General features: G+C 36.0%; 1 protein-coding gene across 1 annotated transcript in view; it reads left to right on the plus strand.

Moving 5' to 3' along the window:
• ATRNL1 (attractin like 1) overlaps positions 1-21,404 on the plus strand; it is an 836,623-nt gene that overhangs the window by 220,483 nt on the left and 594,736 nt on the right. The window contains exon 20 of the mRNA XM_046027294.1: positions 10,256-10,349. Within this exon, the coding sequence (XP_045883250.1) occupies positions 10,256-10,349 (94 nt within the window). The remainder of the gene's footprint in view (positions 1-10,255; positions 10,350-21,404) is intronic.

The raw sequence follows: 21,404 nt of genomic DNA on the forward strand, positions 1-21,404 counted from the left end.
GTTGTCTTCAATTTTCTTTCATGTCCTAGCATGTGTCAGATTTTCCTTGCTTTTAAAGGCCAAATGCTGTTCTGTTATATGAGTATATGCATTCTGTTTATCCATTCATCCACTGATGGACCCTGAGTTGCTTCCACCTATTGGTATTGTGAGTAATGCTGCGATGAACATGGGTCTGCAGATACTTGTTTAGGTTCCTGTGTCTTTTCATGTAGTTATTGGCCATTTGTAGATCTGTGGAGAAGTGTCTGTTAAGCCCTTTGCCCATTTTTTTATTTGGATTTTTGATGTTGTCATTGAATTATAAGGTTTTTTTTATATATATTCTAGATATTAAGCCCTTACCAGATACATAATTTGCAAATATTTTCTCCCATTATGTAGGTTGCCTTTTCATTTTCTTTATAGTGTCCTTTGAAACACAAAAGTTTCCAATTTTGATGAAGTCCAGTTTACTTATTTATTTTTTTTTGTTGCTTGTGTTTTGGTGCATATCTAAGGATCCACTGCCAAATGCAATGTCATGAGGATTACCAAAGTATTTTTTGCCAACATAGGCAAAAGGAACATTTGAATAACTATATTAGCTATAAAATGTTTTAAATTAGAATGTAAGTTTTATCACTCCAATAGACATAAGTGCTTTTAGAAATATGTTCCCCTTTGGGGATGATACGTCTCTTCTAGGTTTAAGACTAAGTTCAGTTATTCCATACTCATTTTTGTTGCTGACATTACACATCTGGCAAGCTGAGGCATAATGCAATGGAAAATTAAAGGAGATGAAAGATAAATGGCTATCTTACTCAGTACTGCACATTCTCTGGTAGTTTATGGAGCTTTAAATAATACCTTATAGTTTCATTGTTTCCTAAAGTTGGCAAGATATTATTTTGCTGTCTGTGACTTCTCTATGGTGATGTAATATATGAAAGTCATTTTTATTTCTTAGGGCCACATTACCTAACTAAATCAACAGTATGTCACATCTGGCAAATTGTTTTTAATGCAGCTGTGGCTAAAATCAATTTATAAAAAATAAGAAGTATAAATTTACTGATATTTCTTTATTTTTAGTTCACCTTTTTGAGAAAAGTTCATTTTTCATTAGTAGGTGCATTTATTAAGATTCAAAGTCTGCTGATATTAAGGGAAAGAAGGAAGTCGATTTATATTTGAATGGTGAAGTTTTAGAGGTACTGAAGATTCAGAGATTATTTTTTGAATTCAGTCTACTAAAGTCAATTTAACATTGTTGCCGATATTAATGAATGTACTTGTAGATTTTCCTCAGATATTTTTTAGACTATGGCATATTCGTAGCTATTCTTTTATTATAATTAACTATTAAAAGTGGCTTATTAGTAACTGTCAGAGGTTGCCTGGGTTGCTCAGTCAGTTAAGCATCTGACTCTTGATTTTGGCTCAGGTCATGATCTTGGAATGGTGAGATTGAGCCCTGTGTCAAGCTCTCATCACAGAGTCTGCTTGAGATTCTTTTTCTCCCTCTGCCCCTTCCCCTACTTTCTCTCTCTCAAATAAATAAATAAATCTTAAAAAAAAATACTTGTCAGAATGGCTAAAATTAACAACAGGGGTAATCACAGATGTTGGCAAGGATGCCGAGAAAGGGGAACACTTTCACATTGTTGGTGAGTACACAAACTGGTGCAGCCACTCTGAAAAACAGTATGGAGGTTCCTCAGAAAGTTAAAAATGGAACTACCCTATGATCCAGCAATTGCACTACTAGGTATTTACCTAAAGGATACAAAAACACTGAATTGAAGGGACACATGCACCCCAATGTTTATAGGAACGTTATCAACAATAGCTAAATTGTAAAAAAAAGCTCAAATGTCTTCAACTGATGAATAGATAAAGAAGATATGGGATACACACACACACACACACACAGAGTGTGTATTATTACTTAGTGGAATATTACCCAGCCATCAAAAAGAATGAAGTCTGGCCATTTGCAAGGATGTGGTTGGAGCTAGAGTATATTATGCTAAGTGAAATAAGTTAGTCAGAGATTTCACTCATATGTGGAATTTAAGAAATGAAACAGATGTACATAGGAAAAAAAGGAAAGAGAGAATGATTTAAAAAAAGAAAAAGAAAAGAGACAGTTAACTATAGAGAACAAACTGAGGGTTGCTGGAGGTGTGGTGGGTGGGGAGATAGGTTATACAGGTGAATGGGTATTAAGAGGGGCAACTTGTGATGAGCATTGGGTATTATATTTGAGTGATAAATCATTAAATTCTACTCCTTAAACTAATATTATACTGTATATTAACTAACTGGAATTTAAATAAGAAGTTGAAGCAAAAAACTTTTTTAAAAAGTGGTTTATTATTAAAATTATTTTATTTCTCATTGATGTCCAAGAAGATTCTTTGATACACATTTGCTCTGGAGTTGCTGTCTGTCTGTCTGTCTATCTATCTATCATCCATCTATCAATCGTCATAGCTATGGAAGAATATAACATTGTTAATGGCTTGGGCTTTGGAATCATACTGCTTGGGTCCATATCCAGGCAATGCCACTGTCACCTTGGGTAATTATTTAACCTCTTATTGTCTCAGCTTCCTCAGTTAAAAATTATATGAGTAATTTAATTTATTGTGAGGCATAAATGAAATACTTTACATAAGAAATAATTTGTGCTTCTGGCAATGTTTATTCTAGAATGCTGTCATTGTCATTATTACTATTATTTTTATTACAAAAATTTGTTACATCAGTAAACTTAAGTATGTTAATAAAAATATGATTTTATACTTTGTAACAGTATTATTTTTGTCATATTATCTTCACCTTGACTTATAAATGTTAGTAAAAGAACATAAGTGAAAGTTTCATTGACTAGAATGGCTCACTGTACTTTAATGGCTCAACACTATATACTGTATTACTTTGCAATGAAGGATTATCCTCGATTCACAAACAATTATTGAGTACTTAACTATATGCAATACACTGTACTAGGGCTTGAATTTCTATACATTGTAAAGGTGACATAATGGTGTTATGAAGACGTTGAATGATAGAACCAGGGACAAAGAGTTTAATTTGTTTGTTTGTTTGTTTTTGTTAAGAGACTTAACCCACTGAGCCAGCCACCCAGGTGCCCAAAGAGTTTAATTCTGATGGAAGGATCTGGGTGGGCCCTTTGGAGTTGAGTTCAATTTATAAGTTTCACTTTTATACCATTATCATTAATTCCATGCTTTTCATTATACCTTGTTCTAAGTGTAAGACAACTAAGCTATAATGCTATTAATCACCAAAATGTTTAAAAATATTTGTATGTACTTGTTTTATTTGATTATTCATAAAAAGATGCACAATAAGAACAACAACAAAAAAACCCACCTCTTCAAATCATGAAATATAGGCGTTTTAAAAATTGCAGACATGTGTGACCAATAGTTTTTTCATCTAGGTCTTAACTCTTTCTGGCTATTTTATTGCAAGATGTTTAATGGGTTAGTTGGCATTATCAATAAGATTTTTTTCTTTTACACTGCATTCATAATTGGTTTTAACATAGTCTAATTTTGTTATATCTTTTAGTTCATTTTGTTGTTCGTTTTCTAGGCGTTTGAATACTATACTCATCTGATTTTTTTTCTTTCTACATACTTTTTAAAATTTTATTTTATTTTATTTTTTTTCCCATTTTATTTATTTTCTTCAGCATAACAGTATTCATTGTTTTTGCACAACACCCAGTGCTCCATGCAATACGTGCCCTCCCTATTACCACCACCTGGTTCCCCCAACCTCCCACCCCCGCCCTTTCAAAACCCTCAGGTTGTTTTTCAGAGTCCATAGTCTCTCATGGTTCGCCTCCCTTTCCAATTTCCCTCAACTTCCTTCTCCTCTCCATCTCCCAATGTCCTCCATGTCATTTGTTATGCTCCACAAATAAGTGAAACCATATGACACTTGACTCTCTCTGCTTCACTTATTTCACTCAGCATAATCACTTCCAGTCCCGTCCATGTTGCTACAAAAGTTGGGTATTCATCTTTTTTTTTATTTTTTTTATAAACATATAATGTATTTTTATCCCCAGGGGTACAGGTCTGTGAATCACCAGGTTTACATACTTCACAGCACTCACCATAGCACATACCCTCCCCAATGTCCATAACCCCCTCCCCCTCTCCCAACCCCACCTCCTCCCAGCAACCCCCAGCGCATTTTCCCCCCATCTTTTCATGACATTCTCACTCATGCCCTGTAAGTAACCTATCTCAAACCCATCTCTGGTTTCTCCTCCCTATGTTATTTTTAAAATTAAATATGTAGAAACATGCATATTTTCTTAGTTTTTTTACACAAAGCATAACTTTTGTCATTTAATAATGTAACTTGGAAATCATTCCACATTACAGAGATCTTCCTCATTGTTCTTATAACTACCTAGTACTACATTATGAAGTTATACTATAGTTTTTAAAGTATTCTCCAACTGTGAATATTTAGGTGAATTCCAGTAATTTCAAATGTCAGTAATAGTGTAGTGGAAACTTTTGTGTGCATGTATATTTCTGTACTCTGAGAAGTGTATCTTCAGGATAAATTCCTAAAAGGGAGCATGTGAGGTTAAACACACACATTGTATTGCTAGTCATGGTTCTACCAGTCTGTACTCCCACTAGTAGTTTATGAGAGTACCTGTTTCCATATAACTTTGTGAACAGAAGATATTTTTATACTTTTTAACTTTTGTCTGACAGATGAAAATTTTAATTTTTAGTTCTCTTATCATGTGTGAAATTAATATTATCTTCATACATTTAAGGACCATTTTTATATTTATGTGAATTGTCTGTAATTTTTGCTCAATTTTCTGTTGAGATATTTTTATCCTCTTAATTTGGTGAGAGTTCTTTACTTATTTGGACCATTATCTATCTGCTGAACAGTTTTCTCCAAATATGTATCTGTCCTTTGACAATGCTCATGGTGGCTTTTTGTTTGTTTGTTTTGGCTGTGAAGTCTTTATATTTTAATCTCATCAAAGTAATCACTCTTGAGTTAGAGTTAGAATGCTTTTCCTTATATCCAACTTATCCAAGTTACCCATGTATTCTGTTACTTGTGTCGTTTTGCTTTTTTACATTTAGATCATTAATGGTTTTCGAGTTTAATTTTGTGTATGGTGTGAGGTATAGATCTAAATTTACCTTTTTCATCAGTTGTCCTCTTGACATTTATTTTAAAAAATTCATTTTGATCCATGATTTAATATACAAGCTTTTTATATTCTAAAGTTTCAAATGTATTCAAATATATATGGATTTTCTATTCTGCTCTGCTGATCTGTTTGTCTCTTGATGTGCCAGTATTATAATGTTTTTATTATAGGGCGCTTATAAGTGTTTTAATGTCTAGTAGGCTGGTTCTTTGTTTTTTAAGCTTTTCTTTTTTTAGTGTTTTCCTGGCTCTTCTTGCCTGTTTGTTTTTTTATATAATGACTGTTAACAATTTATCTATTCCCATAAAAAACTTGGTATTGGGGTGCCTGGGTGGCTCAGTGGGTTAAAGCCTCTGCCTTCGGCTCAGGTCATGATCCCAGGGTCTTGGGATTGAGACACAATAGACACAAAAAATTCAGTCGCTTGGAATTTAAGAATTTGAATTTGAGGCAAGTAATAATATTTGTGGATAGTTTTTAATAGTGTGTCATTCTTTTTTTTTTTTAAAGACTTTATTTATTTGACAGACAGAGATCACAGGTAGGCAGAGAGGCAGGCAGAGAGAGAGGAAGGTAGGGAGGCTCCCTGCTGAGCAGAGAGCCCAATGTGGGGCTCAATCCCAGGACCCGGGGATCATGACCTGAGCCGAAAGCAGAGGCTTTAACCCACTGAGCCACCCAGATGTCCCCAGTAATGTGTCATTCTTAAAAGTCTCATTTATAGCCCAGGATATTGGTATTTTGTTGTTTTTTTAGATGAATGAAAAACAGATTAAATAAAGTATAAGAAGTCAATTTTAAAGGATTAATATACTTTAATGGTAGTCATTAGCAGCAATCAAGAAATCTAGAAATCTAGCCAGTTAGAGTAAGAAAATAAAATATGACTAAAGGTTTATTCTTTTATAAAAGATATTGAAGCAAGATTAAAGTTACTTTTTTATAAAAGTAAACACAGGTTATTAAGAATTCAATTTTTAGAAGTTGAGTTAAAATTTATTTTGGTGACTTTTTAATATTTTAATATTTTTAATATTTAATGTTTTTGCTTAACTTTCTTCTATTAGGAAAAAGAAAACTAATTGTTTTAAATATGATTTCAGTTTTTAAAATTAAACCAGAATGGAAAGCTGACAAATTATGTGATTGCAGGCTTTGTGATTATAGATCAGGGACTGGCATGCTTTTTTTCTTCTAAAGGGTTAAATAGTAAGTTTTGTTTTTTGTGGGCTACTTATGGTTGCTGCTGTTGCCCTCTCTCCCTCTTCTGCCTCCTTCTCCTTCTCTCCTTTATCTCCACCTTCACCTCCTTCTCTTTCTTCACAATTCTTTAAATGTAAAAACCATTCTTAGCTTATGGACTGTACAATAATAGGAATTGGGCCAGATTTGGCCCCAGGGATATAGTTAGAATAGATGGTTAAAGTTTCTTCTCTCCATTTTTGAATATGTTGGACAGCTTTGGAATATAAAATATAAATCTTAAAGCCCTGTTGGCACTTTATGACTTTCTAACCTATTACTGAAATCCTTGAAACAGTGCCATTTGCTTGAAGGTTCCAGTTATTCCAGTTAAGTTCTGGATTCTTATTTGTCACTTTTTTTTTTTTTTTAAGATTTATTTATTTATTTGAGAGAGAGAGAGAGCACACAAGCAGAGGGAGACCTGGAGGGGCAGAGGGAATCCTCAGGCAGGCTCCCTGGTGAGCACAGAGTCTGTTGAGGGGTTCTCTCCCAGGACCCTGACTGAGATCATGACCTGAGTTGAAATCAAGAGTTGGATGCTCAACTGACTGGGCCATCCAGGCGTTCCTTCTTTGCCATCTTAAGTACAGTTCTAAAACAGTGCCTTATACCCCATCCCATTCAGTAAATACTGGATCTAGGGTTGAATAACTGAGTTTTACTACTTACTCTTTATTTAGGCAAGTACAGGTGTCAAATATCCTGACTAAACATAATCTCTGTAAGTCCGATTGATGGCCCATTTTTAATTATGAGAACTATCACTTTTTCAGTAGGAAAAAAAAATCACTCTCTCAACAACAGGTACATGGCAATAGTTGTAATTCTGGCATTTAAAAAAAAAGTTATTTATTTATTTGACAGAAGAGATCACAAGTAGGCAGAGAGAGGAGAGGAGGAAGCAGGCTCCCTGCTGAGCAGAGAGCCTGGCCCAGGACCCTGGGATCATGACCTGAGCTGAAGGCGGGGCTTTAACCCACTGAGCCACCCAGGCGCCCCTAATTCTAGCATTTTTAATGAGAAAATTCAGATTGTTAAGATAATGTTGGTATCAGCATTTCATGTTTATTTATATAAAAAAGAAGCAGCTATATTCTGTTTCCCCTTTTTCATAAACCATACATCAGTGAAAATTTGGGCTTAGAGTTATAAGTAAAAATGTAAGTCTGAATAGAATTTTAGATCAGCTATTTGAACATTTGCCTTTGTCAGAATTTTTACTCCCTTGAACTATAATGCATAGCAGATCTAGTAAATATCAAGTATAGTACGCTAGATGTATACCGTGCATATTAATTGGACATGATTTCCTAACTTCCAGGAATTATTGTTATAGGTATTCAACAGATAGTAAGGATCTAGCAATGGAAGGGACTTTGGCACATACGCTGACTTAGAAACAAGTCCTGCCAATGCTGACTACCTTTTTTGGTTTCATGTTTCTATATATTCTTCATGTACAACTTGTTAGAATAACCCTTAGAGCATCTTTATTTTTTCTATCCTTATTGTTCAGTCTTGGTTATAAGTTAATATTGCAACTTTATACTGTAGGGAAACAGAAATAATATGTGATCACACAATGTCCCTTTAGTGTGTGTCTACGCTATAAAATCATGATCATATAAAATTTGCCAAACAAGAGGCCACTGTATGATGATTTCATAGGTGCTTATTCAGCATAAAAAGATAACCTCAGATGCTGACAACAGAATAAATTCAACACTTTCTTGAAGTATAAATTTTAAACAATTGAATTTGAAATACATTTGTGCCATTTTAGCCTGACATACAGAACCACAAGGGAATTCTCTCAAAATTGGCTTACATTAAAAGGCATTTTAACACAATTTTTTTTTGGTCTCAGGAATTATTAAAGCTACTATACAATGATAATTCTATAAAGGAAATCTGCAAATATAACTCTTACTCAGTTCTGCCATAAAGGGTAAATAAAATGTTTATCTAAGTTTTAAAATATTAATATGCATCATTATTTTTAGTGAAGTTCTGACTATAAAACAATATTAATGTGAACCTCTGCAAGTTAATATTAAGATATCATGGTATATTCATTTACTATTTATGAAATCCCATGTTATCAGTGTATCTTAGAATCCCGTAAATTCATTTCTGTAATTCTCACATCATGTGTTTCCGTAGTTAATTCTATAAACTTAAAGGAAAATTATGCTGATTTATTTAAATATTCTTTAGGAAGAAAAAATAATAATTTTATGTAGAAATTTCTTCTAGCCAGAAAACCACGTTCTTCAGAATCTATCTAGTAGCAAAACTTACTTTATATGTGTGTGTAGGGGTGTGTGTATTTACTTTATATTAATCATCTATATTTTTCAAAGCAAATAATCATAAACAATTAGCAAGATGCTTAGTTTCTAGAGTATTTTTAAAAAATTTTATTTATTTATTTGACAGAGAGAGATCACAAGGAGGCAGAGAGGCAGGCAGAGGGAGAGGGACAAGCAGACTCCCTGTTGAACAGGGAGCCCAATGCGGGGCTCCATCCCAGGACCTTGAGATCATGATCTGAACCGAAGGCAGAAGCTTAACCCATTGAGCCACTCAGGCGCCCCGTTCTAGAATATTTTATATTTTGATTAAAACTCACTTATTTTTACATGTATATGTGAACCAAGAAAAAAACACATTGTTTCATTTATATCAGAGAGTGGTTTAACTAGCTGGAGGTGTGCAGGACATAGTAGTTCTCACTGAAGTTTTTGAAAGAGCTAGTAGCATGGTTGGCCTGGTCTCTTTAGGCTGTCTCAGGATTGGCAAATGCATTGTAGCCTAGAAATAACTGATGGTAGATCAGATATGTGACTGTATTGTGTCAGTCACATATGACTGTGAATGACACAGTAGTGTCAGTGTATGACGCTGACATATGTCCATGACATATGCTATCCCCCCGAGTACAGTGGTTATCACGATACTAGAGAGATTGGGCAGATACAAGAGAGACTGTGCGTGCTGAAATAGAACTTGCCAGTTGTTTGGATGGTGGACACAATAAATATGGAGTTTGTGTCCCAAATAATTGGAATGCTACTCTTTAACAAGGAATGCAAAATAATAAAATGAAATGAGTCCCCTGTTATGTTTCAGTTAATATTGTGGAATATTAAAACCGAGAGTGATCTCAGAAGATTATGTGGGGCAGTAAAGATTATGTGGGGCAATAAAGAGGCATCCTTTATTTACATGATATATAACTATATTTTTATTATTTTTGGCAATGTAGTAGTGGTAGAAGTAATAGCTTTATTTATTAAGTGCTTGATATGTATTTGATATTTAAAAATAAACAATCTCATTTAATCTTCACATCAGTACTAAGAGCGAAACATTATTATTATTATTATTATTATTATCTTTTACAGATGAATAAAATAAGGCAGAGAAGTTAAATAAATTGCCCAAGGTAGCTGATGATTACAGATGTGCATTTTGAATCTAAGCCTTTTGATTCCAAAATTCTTAAGCTCTTTGAAATTCATTTCCTTATCTAGAAATGAAGAGGAGCCCAAAGAAGAATACAATAATACTTGGATCCATACTTAACTTCAGGATACCCCAAAGTCTTTAAAGAGTTTCACAAAATTTTTCAATAAGTAAATTTACTTCCCTTTAATAAAAAATGAGGTAACTCTAGTTTTTGGATGGCCAGGGGAAAATACATGGTATAAAAATAAAGCCCCAAATGTAATGTGATGCATGTTTGTGATGGAGAATATTCAGTGTCATTTTCGTTTTGACTTACAGCTTGTACATGCAGTGGCCATGCAAATATTTGTCACATGCACACAGGAAAATGTTTCTGCACAACGAAAGGAATCAAAGGTGATCAATGCCAACTGTAAGTAAAAATGACTTTTTAGAACTTTTGTAGATTGAACTTTTGCTATAGACTAACTGTTACAGGCTTTCCTTTTTTAAGTTTAGTGTTGTGCTTGTTAAGCAACCCATATTATTATAAACTAGGTTTACTTGCATTTTATCAATTCTCATAAAAAACTTAAGCCTAAAAAATGGTAGTTTTGTGGAGGCTTTAAATGAACCCATAGAATATCTTTGTCTTTGGTATTTCTCTAAAACAAGAAACACTCTTAATTTTTTTGAAAAATGCATACATTAAATTTTCATTTTATTTTTATGATTTTCCTCCATAGCCTGTTAAATAAAAAATCCTATTTCTTGCCTTTCTTTTGAATCTGTCATTATTAATTATAATTGTAATTATTTAAGCTTTTTAAGTGGTTCCTTATACTTCTTTTTCACTCTTTCACTAGACACGAACACACTCTTTTTACTCACTTTCAATATTTGTTTAAAATATTTTATTTATTTATTTGACACACAGAGGTAGTGAGAGAGAGAGGGTACAAGCAAGGGGAGTGGCAGGCAGGCAAAGGGAGAGGAATAGGCTTTTCGCTGAGCAGGGAGCCCGATTTCGGGCTTGATCCTGACCCCAAGACAGATGCTTAATGACTGAGCCACCCAGGCACCCTGCTTTCAGTAGTTTTACGAATGATTTTTGTCTTCTTATAATTTAATTGTTATTCTCAAGATTTATTCTCTCCCTCAAGAAAATAACCCTAAAAAGCAGTTGTCTCATGGTATCTAAACATTCCTTTTTTCCTAATTTGTATATGCCATATAATATTAAAATAATTTTTATTTTGGAGTTGTATATATGCACTTATATTAGGTATAAATGTACTGTATTTGACACAAATCATCAACTCTAACTATAATAACTATAAAACTATGAAAAAATAAGAAAGGGTGAATACCCAACTTTTGCATCAACACGAATGGAACTGGAGGAGATTATGCTGAGTGAAATAAGTCAAGCAGAGAAAGTCAGTTATCATATGGTTTCACTTATTTGTGGAACTTAAGGAATAGCATAGAGGACTTTAGGAAAAGGAAGGAAAAAATGAAGGGGGGGTGGAATTAAAGGAGGAGAAGAACCATGAGAGGCTATGGCCTCCAGGAAACAAACTGAGGGTTTTGGGGGTTATGAGTGAGCGTGGTGATGCGTATTAGGGAAGGCACGTATTGCATGGAGCACTGGGTATTATACACAAACAATGAATCATGGAACACTACATCAAAAACGAATGGTGTACTGTATGGTGGCAAATAAATACATAAATAAATAAATAAGTAAAATAGCAGGTATTTCCCTTAATTTTTATCTGGACCATATGTATTATGAAGCATCAGCCACATTAGCACTTTCCACATGCATTTATAAAGTATTTTATTTAATTATATTTTTTCACTTTAATTTCAAAATAAAGAACATTTTCCATGGGAAAAAAATAAAACTTTTATATCCAAAGAAGTCTGTTAACCATGGAAAATGATCATTTTGTTTCTTTTTGTTTAAAACAAATATATTATTTGCTGTAGACTTATTTTAAGCATTTCAAGTTAGAAGAACATATCTTTGACTAGCCACTAAGGTGTCATAGGTTTTTAAGTTCAGAGAAGGTGAACAGACCAGTTTTTATTTCTTCTCCATAGTCTCTAAACTTAAAAAAAGGAAGTGAAAGCATAAGATCTTAGGGAAATTCCTATTAAGGAAGGCTGTTTTGGTCTCAATACCAGTGGATTTAAATCAGAGTTCTGTGTTCTAAGACAGAAGATACTTCTAATATTTCACTGAGTACAAAATTCATAAGTAGGGCCACCTTCTTGGGTGTGTGTCTAGAAGGGCATCGTGCTTGGTTTAATGTACTGCTATCACCATCTTGAAATTCTTAATGAATTTTTAGCAAGAGCCTTACATTTTTTTTTTCACTTTCATTTTATTTATTTTTTCAGTGTAACAGTATTCATTCTTTTTGCACAACACCCAGTGCTCCATGCAAAACGTGCCCTCCCCATTACCCACCACCTGTTCCCCCAACCTCCCACCCCTGACCCTTCAAAACCCTCAGGTTGCCCCAACCTCCCACCCCTGACCCTTCAAAACCCTCAGGTTGTTTTTCAGAGTCCATAGTAAGAGCCTTACATTTTTATTTTGTACTGCTTCTTGCCTCCCTCTGCCACAAATTATGTGTCAGGTCCTGGACATAGAGAAGAAATATTTTATTTTTGTTCTAAGATTCCATTATTCCATCAAATAAAACTGACATCTTTAATTTGTACTGTATTTTTACTTAAATGATATAACCATCTATAATTTGTGATGTGGTATTTTAGTAAGATGCTTTTGTTTCCAGATTAGTGAGAGCAGTATTTTAATTCATTGAAATCATGGGATTATCACTTTAGAAATACAAAGTAATAGGATTTGGCATATGTATGAAACAGTAGAAAAATAAATTATATAGTTCTAAATGATGAAAGTACAATTTGCCCTAGTTCTTATTTACAATTTTTGTAAGCAAGGGATAAATGGAATACAAATTTGTACAGTATTTTGTAGATAGCCTTTCTAGATAGAATTATATTCGTTATTTTTTCTTTGTTTTATTTATTTGGCTTTTGAGTGCAGGGCACTGAAAATAGTATCATCATTCTTAAAGCTATTATTTTCTACCATGTGCTTATACTAAAAAAAACCCAAACACTCTTTTTAGGAAGCAAAGCTAGTCATTCAAATTGCCAAATAATTATTAAGTTAGTGCTTATACTATTAATGAAGATGAATATCACATAGTTGTTGCTGAAAGTATCTTTCAGGCTAACAGAGGAGACACCAGCCAAAATGTAATATACTAATTTGCTGTTTCAGTGATTTGAAATGCTTGGGAACCTTTCTCTTTTCACAGGACAGTTTTTGTTTGGCTTTAAATTTATAGTTGGACATCACATCTTGTGTATTTATACCTCCTCAAACTAAAATTTTATAACCTCTTCAAACTAAAATTCATTCTCTTCCTATGTGTTAATGTGTTCCTTGCATTATCGGTGCACTTGCCTGTAACCTTTGCTAGAATGAAATTCTCTGGGGATCATGTCATGTGTACCACAGTGTAAGTGTTCAGTAAGTTTATAGTGGAATGGAATGAAGAACATTTTGCTGGAGTACTGAAAAGGTGGGATTAATTTACCTTGGAGGGACCAGGAAAGTTTGAGAAGAGGATACTTGAGCTGGAACTTAAAGGAGGAGGTGAAATATTCTGGGTGGAGAATATAGTAAACAGAAGGAGAAACTATATCAGTAAAACAAGGGAGTGAAAATGAAGAAGCTTATAGCATTTCAAGCTTTTGCTCAAGGACACAGAGAGCTGGCAAGAGCATTGCTCTGACCTCTACAGTGAAAGAAACAAGAGCTGGGAAAACTATAAATCCATGACTTCTCTGGAAATCATTGCAGAACTGAGATTACAGGGCAAACAAATAGTCAAAAGTCTGAAGGGAAACAAGAGCTTTCCGGGAGACACGAGACAGGAACACTGGCTTACCTGCAGCGAAACGAACTAGAAATGTAGAAGACTTGAACTGAGGTAGTTGATCGACTGCTGCTCTAGTTTGACGGGCAGTAGAGTGCAGAGCTCTTGGGGGAGGAGGCTACACAGGGATTGGGGTCCCCCAAGGGCTCTTTCTAGAGTTTTTTCCCCATGCACCCACCAGTTGCTCTAGGAAGAAAATGGAGAACATTTTAAGAATGCATTTCCTGTGATGTAAGCTGGGGGAGGGGGAATAGCAGAAGCAGACACGGTGAACAGGTCTTAAGTAATGGGGCCAAAATGTTCATTCAAAGGGGCACTGCATTTTTTGCCTTGCCAGGGTTCTGGCTCTGACCTAAACCACAGCTGGAACTCAGAAATGGTCACTTAAAGCATTATTTCATGGAGATATGAACTGTAAGATAAATATGTAATGAGTGAGGTGATAATTCTCTATGACACTTGTTTACTTTTAAGGAGTAACATGCTGACTTCAAAGAAAACACAATATGTTATTTTTGTAACATGTATCAGTTTTACAGTGTGAAGGTAATGCATGTTTGCATTCCGTGAAATGCAGTGTCTCTCACTCACTCAAATTCCTTTTCAATGTAATAGTGTAAGGAAGGTCAGTAGTTAATTTTTTTTTTCTTCAGGCTTATAACAACTGTTGTGATAGAAACTGGTGTTCTTCAGTGGGAGATCATTTATTTTAATAAAATAAAAATGGTAAAAGAAGTTTTGGTAAAATGTTGCGGCAGATAATTATGATGTATCTTGCTTAATAACTCCCTTGGCTGTCATACTTTCACCAAAGCTATAGGGACAGTTTCCCGTCCTTTCCAGTGTGCCACATAAAATAGGAGAATCTTTGTTCCTCTTTCAGTTCCAGAGATACTTATTTCTGCCCAGTGCAACCAGGAAATTTAAGATAGTTTATGCCGAAATGGGTCATCCTCCACCAATGAAGGGTGAGAGTTTATCCTACATTTCCCATTGTGTCACAGTGCTTCCTGAGATGACTGCCCTCAGCAAGCACCCCCATCCTGCCTTGGCATCTGCTACTGAGGTAATTCCAGCTAAGGCGGTTGCTCCTGAAAGTGGCTCTTCGTAACAGACCTTCATCAGGGGATGTTATGGTTAGAAGACTTACCAGGGGCAGTAAGCACTATGTAATTCTAACGGTAAGTGCGATAGTGGTTATTCTGGTGTGCTATAGTATAATTATTGAGAATATTAACTGTGTTTGATAGACTGAAATACAGACTAGAGGAGAAGTGCTGGTTTGTGCAGCAACTTTAGCATTTGAAAGCCTTGGCAGGGGGGATCATAACTATGATCGTGGTCTTGGCTGGCTTTTGTTAACTGCCATAAAGCCTTAAAGAAAGAGACTTCCATCAACTCAGGGCATCCTGTGAATATCACATGGTCTTCATGATAGCATTTGATGAACCTTACCTTCGACAGCTAGAGAGCAGAGTATGTTGAATTTATGCTAGGGATTTAATCACTAGTTCGGCTGGCTGCCAATGAAACTGAAAGATGAGCCATGACAGGTCACCCATGCTAGAGTCACCGCCTGGTGAGAATGAGTGGGAGTTTGAGGCATACAGTGGGGACACTTCTAAGTATGACCTCAGAGTCTTGAATCCTAAATTCATTGCCTGGAAAACTCCTGGGTAGAAGTAGTAATCTTCTGTCATTTGATAGAGTAAGGTCACTTCCCTTTCCCTGGAAAAGATTTCACCTGATGTTTATGTTTCATAAGAAGATGTTTGTCCTCCTCCAGAGTGCACCCTGCCTCCATTTATTGTCTCCAGATCAGTAACAAGTGTCTGGTCTCAGTGTAGCATGATTGGGAAGACCCAGTCTCTGCTGTAAGAGATAGCTTGTCACTGAAAAAGTTGCAGGGCCTGAGCAATATGCAGAGGCAGGAACCAGCAGCGGATATATGAGAGTTACCTTGAGGGTTTAGGATCAAAGAGTGTGAAATCTAATGCTGGAGAAGGGAGAATTTATTGATGATATATCACTCTCCTATGATCCAGGATTTTATGTCTTAGTGATACACCTGTAGTTGCTGATGGTTTTTTAAAATGTGAGCACATTTATATGGGGGGGGAGATGATGGAATTGTCGAGGAAATTTTGAGCATTGGAGTCAGAAAACCCAGGAAGCTGGATATGTTGGAATACACATATTACATAATATCAGATAGACCATTAATTGATTCTGTTTTCTTGGAGGTTTTCCAGAGCACTTTCTTCATTAAGACAATAAAGAGTACAATTGTAAGGGGAACTCTGGAGTCTTTGAAACTCAGTGGTGGCTGTTGTCTGTAGGTCATGGTAGACAAGAGAAAATACTACCTGTCAGCTGGGCTCACTAGTGTCAGAGTGGTTATGTTAGGATTCCAGAATCATAAAGAATGGGTGGTTGTACCTAACTTTTAATTACCTTAACAGTTAGCAAGACCAGATGGCTAACAGGATGTGTTAGTTGGCAGGGATTTGTGGTAATGCCTAAGTGAGTTCTGAGGGATGAACTAATTTGGCAGCCAAGTAGATTATTGTTTGACTTAAATTGCCAGAAAAAAAAAATCGTGAACCAGTAAGCCAAGGTTGATGTCAGCTGTCCCAATGGAAAATTGTGAATCTTCACTCTTAGGATTCCAATCTGAAACTCTGGTTCGAGCACCCATCAAATGAAGTTGAAGAAGCACCTGTACCACCTCATTGATATACACAATAAATACTTTTCCACTGTTTCTCCAATGGGACCTCAACTCATTTAGTAGATAATTGGTCATGGGAAAAGGAACAGAGATACTTCTGAGGGGCTTTGGATAAGGTATATGAATTGATATCAAGCACCAAAATGTCATTAATTTATTTGCTTAAAAAATCTTTTCAATATTGCTCCCATGTATCTTAGGAAGTTGTGTTAGTTCTTCTTAAGACACCATTGACAATTTTTATCTTAATTGCAAGTGAAGAAAAAAAGCAAAAACATGTTTCTGGATTGGCCATAGATTAGAGCTTTTCTAATCTACGACTTTTTTTTTTTTTTATTCTGTTATGTTAGTCCCCATACAGTGCATCATTAGTTTGTTACACACAAACAATGAATCATGGAACACCACATCGAAAACTAATCTACTTCGAATTACCAGAAAATATCTGAATTCCAACAAGTCAGTAAAGTGTTCTTATGTCTTGTAGACAGTAAATGTGAAGGTCAAAGTATTTTGGTTGGGCAGAGGAAAACATTATTAGGTCAATGATTCTCAATGGGGATGGAATAATGTTCTCTCTAGAACTTTATGGATTTTCATAATTAATAATCTTGAAAATTAAGGAATGTTCCTGGCATTTAGAGATGAAGAGTCATAGCCCCTTTGTAAAAATGGGAACTTACGGGGACTAGGTAATAAATTGATTTTTGGTATAAATCTATTTAATTGATTATATTGGGTCTGCAGACTCACTCTGTGGTAATTTTCCCTGTCTCTAAGTGCATAATTGGAATGGGTATATGTCACCTCTTGTGGAACTGCATATTAGCTTTTTGACCTGTGAGAAATGAGCTGTTAAGGTAGAAAGGGCTAAGTGGAAGAAGTCTCTGAAACTCCTTTCATTCACTCTGGACCCAATCAAGATAGTAAATCAGAAACTGGAGATCTCATGCCAAGACAGATAAGAGGCTGTTGAAAGGAGAAAATGAGGAAGTATTACATTTCAAGTATGAGCTTGATCTTTGAGTGGTTAAAATATGAACAAGATTATGATGAAATGCCACAGAAAATATATTTTCCGTCTTAAAGCCCATCACATGTCAAGGCATTCATTCAGTTTTTGATATTTAAAAAGACTTTAGAAACTATATCATTTCATTGATTTTAGGAAATAGATGACAGATTGAAAAAGATACAGTAATATTAGAGCCAAAAGAGTTGGACTGTAGGCTTCTGGGAGCATTTTAAGAGTCCCATGTTGAAAAACAATTAGCAGCCCCCAAGTAAATAATTTTAATGTGTGATTTCTACCACAAAGAATTTGTACTGTAGTGCTACAAATTAAAAAAAATAGGTAGGATAGAAATAATATAACTTTAATCACTTTATTAATGAAATTCAATGCTGCTAGTAAGCTGATACTACTAATATTTGGTTCTTAGTCTACTAAAAGGAGGCTCAGATATTTTCTAGACATGTGGTGTACTCAAAGATGTGTATTGTACATAGCTGTGATGCAATTTTATGAAATGATGAACACATTTTTGTTAAGTTCTAATCAGAATTGTATATGGTGGATTTTCAAGTCATATGGTTGCATTTCTAGAAAATTCAGTGTATGTTGTAAACATGCAAAGCTACTCTGCATTTATATGTAAAATGGATGTAAGTTCTAGATTCACATAATTATGAACAAAAAAATCCTGTTCATGGTTCAAAAAGCCATGTTGTTCAAAAGTTATGTGGGTTTTGGATCAATTTTTTGTTGTTGTTTTGTGGAGTTGCCTTGTACACTCAGGATGTCTACTATCCTTGGCATCCTTTTTAGCCCTTTTAGTAAGTTCTGTTAGAAATCCATAATTGGGGGAGGAGTCAAGATGGCGGAGAAGTAGCAGGCTGAGACTACATCAGGTAACAGGAGATCAGCTCGATAGCTTATCTAAACATAGCAAACACCTACAAATCCAACGGGAGATCGAAGAGAAGAAGAACAGCAACTCTAGAAACAGAAAATCAACCACTTTCTGAAAGGTAGGACTGGCGGAGAAGTGAATCTAAAACGACGGGAAGATAGACCGCGGGGGGAGGGGCCGGCTCCCGGCAAGCGGCGGAGGAACGGAGCATAAAATCAGGACTTTTAAAAGTCTGTTCCACTGAGGGACATTGCTCCAGGGGCTAAACCGGGGTGAAGCCCACGCGAGGCCAGCGTGGCCCCAGGCCCCGCAAGGTCACAGAAGGATCGGGGGTGTCAGAGTGTCGGAGAGCTCGCAGGTATTAGAACGGAGAAACCGGCTGCAAAGACAGAGCCGAGGACTGAACTCTCAGCTCGGGGTTACCTTGAACTGGTCGCGGGCTGGGTGAGCTCGGAGCGCGGCTAGAGGCTGGGGATACGGGAGTGATTGGGTGCTGTCCTCTGGGGGCGCACTGAGGAGTGGGGCCCGAGGCTCTCGGCTCCTCCGGGCCGGAGACTGGGAGGCCGCCATTTTCATTCCCGTCCTCCGGAACTCTACGGAAAGCGTTCAGGGAACAGAAGCTCCCAAAAGCGAACCCGAGCCGATTACTTAGTCCGGCCGCCGGTAAGGGCGGTGCAATCCCGCCTCGGGCAAAGACACTTGAGAGTCACTACAACAGGCCCCTCCCCCAGAAGATCAACAAAATATCCAGCCAGGACGAAGTTCATCTATCAAGGAGAAAGCAGATTCAATTCCTAAGACAGCAGAGCAATTCCAGAGGAGGAGAAAGCAAAGCACGGAACTCATGGCTTTCTCCCCATGATTCTTTAGTCTTGCGGCTACTTCAATTTTTTTTTCTTTTTTCAATTTTTTATTTTTTTTTTTCTTTTTTCAATTTTTTTTCTTTTTTCTTTTTTCTTCTTCTGCTAAATTTTTTTAAAAACTTTTACCCTTTTCTTTTTTAACGTTTTTTGACTAGTTCATCTAAATATATATATTTTTTCTTTCTTTTTTATATTTTTTTATTTGTTTTATTTTTTAAATTTTTTTCTTTTTTTTTTTTTTTTCTTTTTTTTTCAGAACCTGTTTTTGATCCCCTTCCCCCCCCCCCCACAATTTGGGGTCTCTCCTGATTTGGTTACAGCGCATTTTTCCGGGGTCTTTGCCACCCTATTAGTAGTTTATTTGCTCCTTCATATCCTCTTATCTGGACAAAATGACAAGGCGGAAAAAATCACCACAAACAAAAGAACAAGAGACAGTACCGAAGGCTAGGGACCTAATCAACACAGACATTGGTACTATGTCAGATCAAGAGTTCAGAATGACGATTCTGAACATTCTAGCCGGGCTCGAAAAAGGCATGGAAGATATTAGAGAAACCCTCTCTGGAGATATTAAAGCCCTTTCTGGAGAAATTAAAGAACTAAAGTCTAACCAAGTTGAAATCAAAAAAGCTATTAATGAGGTGCAATCAAAAATGGAGGCTCTCACTGCTAGGATAAATGAGGCAGAAGAAAGAATTAGTGATATAGAAGACCAAATGACAGAGAATAAGGAAGCCGAGCAAAAGAGGGACAAACAGCTACTGGACCATGAGGGGAGAATTCGAGAGATAAGTGACACCATAAGACGAAACAACATTAGAATCATTGGGATTCCAGAAGAAGAAGAAACAGAGAGGGGAGCAGAGGGTCTATTGGAGAGAATCATTGGAGAGAATTTCCCTAATATGGCAAAGGGAACAAGCATTAAAATCCAGGAGATGCAGAGAACCCCCCTCAAAGTCAACGTGAATAGGTCCACACCCCGTCACCTAATAGTAAAATTTACAAGTCTTAGTGACAAAGAGAAAATCCTGAAAGCAGCCCAAGAAAAGAAATCAGTAACATACAATGGTAAAAATATTAGATTGGCGGCAGACTTATCCACAGAGACCTGGCAGGCCAGAAAGAGCTGGCATGATATATTCAGAGCACTCAACGAGAAAAACATGCAGCCAAGAATACTCTATCCAGCTAGGCTATCATTGAAAATAGAAGGAGAGATCAAAAGCTTCCAGGACAAACAAAAACTGAAAGAATTTGCAAACACCAAACCAGCTCTCCAGGAAATATTGAAAGGGGTCCTCTAAGCAAAGAGAGAGCCTAAAAGTAGTAGATCAGAAAGGTACAGAGACAATATACAGTAACAGTCACCTTACAGGCTAATGATGGCACTAAATTCATATCTCTCAATAGTTACCCTGAATGTTAATGGGCTAAATGCCCCAATCAAAAGACACAGGGTATCAGAATGGATAAAAAAACAAAACCCATCAGTATGTTGCCTACAAGAAACTCATTTTAGACGCGAAGACACCTCCAGATTTAAAGTGAGGGGGTGGAAAACAATTTACCATGCTAATGGGCATCAGAAGAAAGCTGGGGTGGCAATCCTTATATCAGATCAATTAGATTTTAAGCCAAAGACTATAATAAGAGATGAGGAAGGACACTATATCCTACTCAAAGGGTCTGTCCAACAAGAAGATCTAACAATTTTAAATATCTATGCCCCTAACGTGGGAGCAGCCAACTATATCAACCAATTAATAACAAAATCAAAGAAACACATCAATAATAATACAATAATAGTAGGGGACTTTAACACTCCCCTCATGGAAATGGACAGATCATCCAAGCAAAAGATCAACAAGGAAATAAAGGCCTTAAATGACACACTGGACCAGATGGACATCACAGATATATTCAGAACATTTCATCCCAAAGCAACAGAATACACATTCTTCTCTAGTGCACATGGAACCTTCTCCAGAA

Source organism: Meles meles, chromosome 13 (genome assembly GCF_922984935.1).
Source record: "Meles meles chromosome 13, mMelMel3.1 paternal haplotype, whole genome shotgun sequence".
Taxonomy (NCBI): Eukaryota; Metazoa; Chordata; class Mammalia; order Carnivora; family Mustelidae; genus Meles; species Meles meles.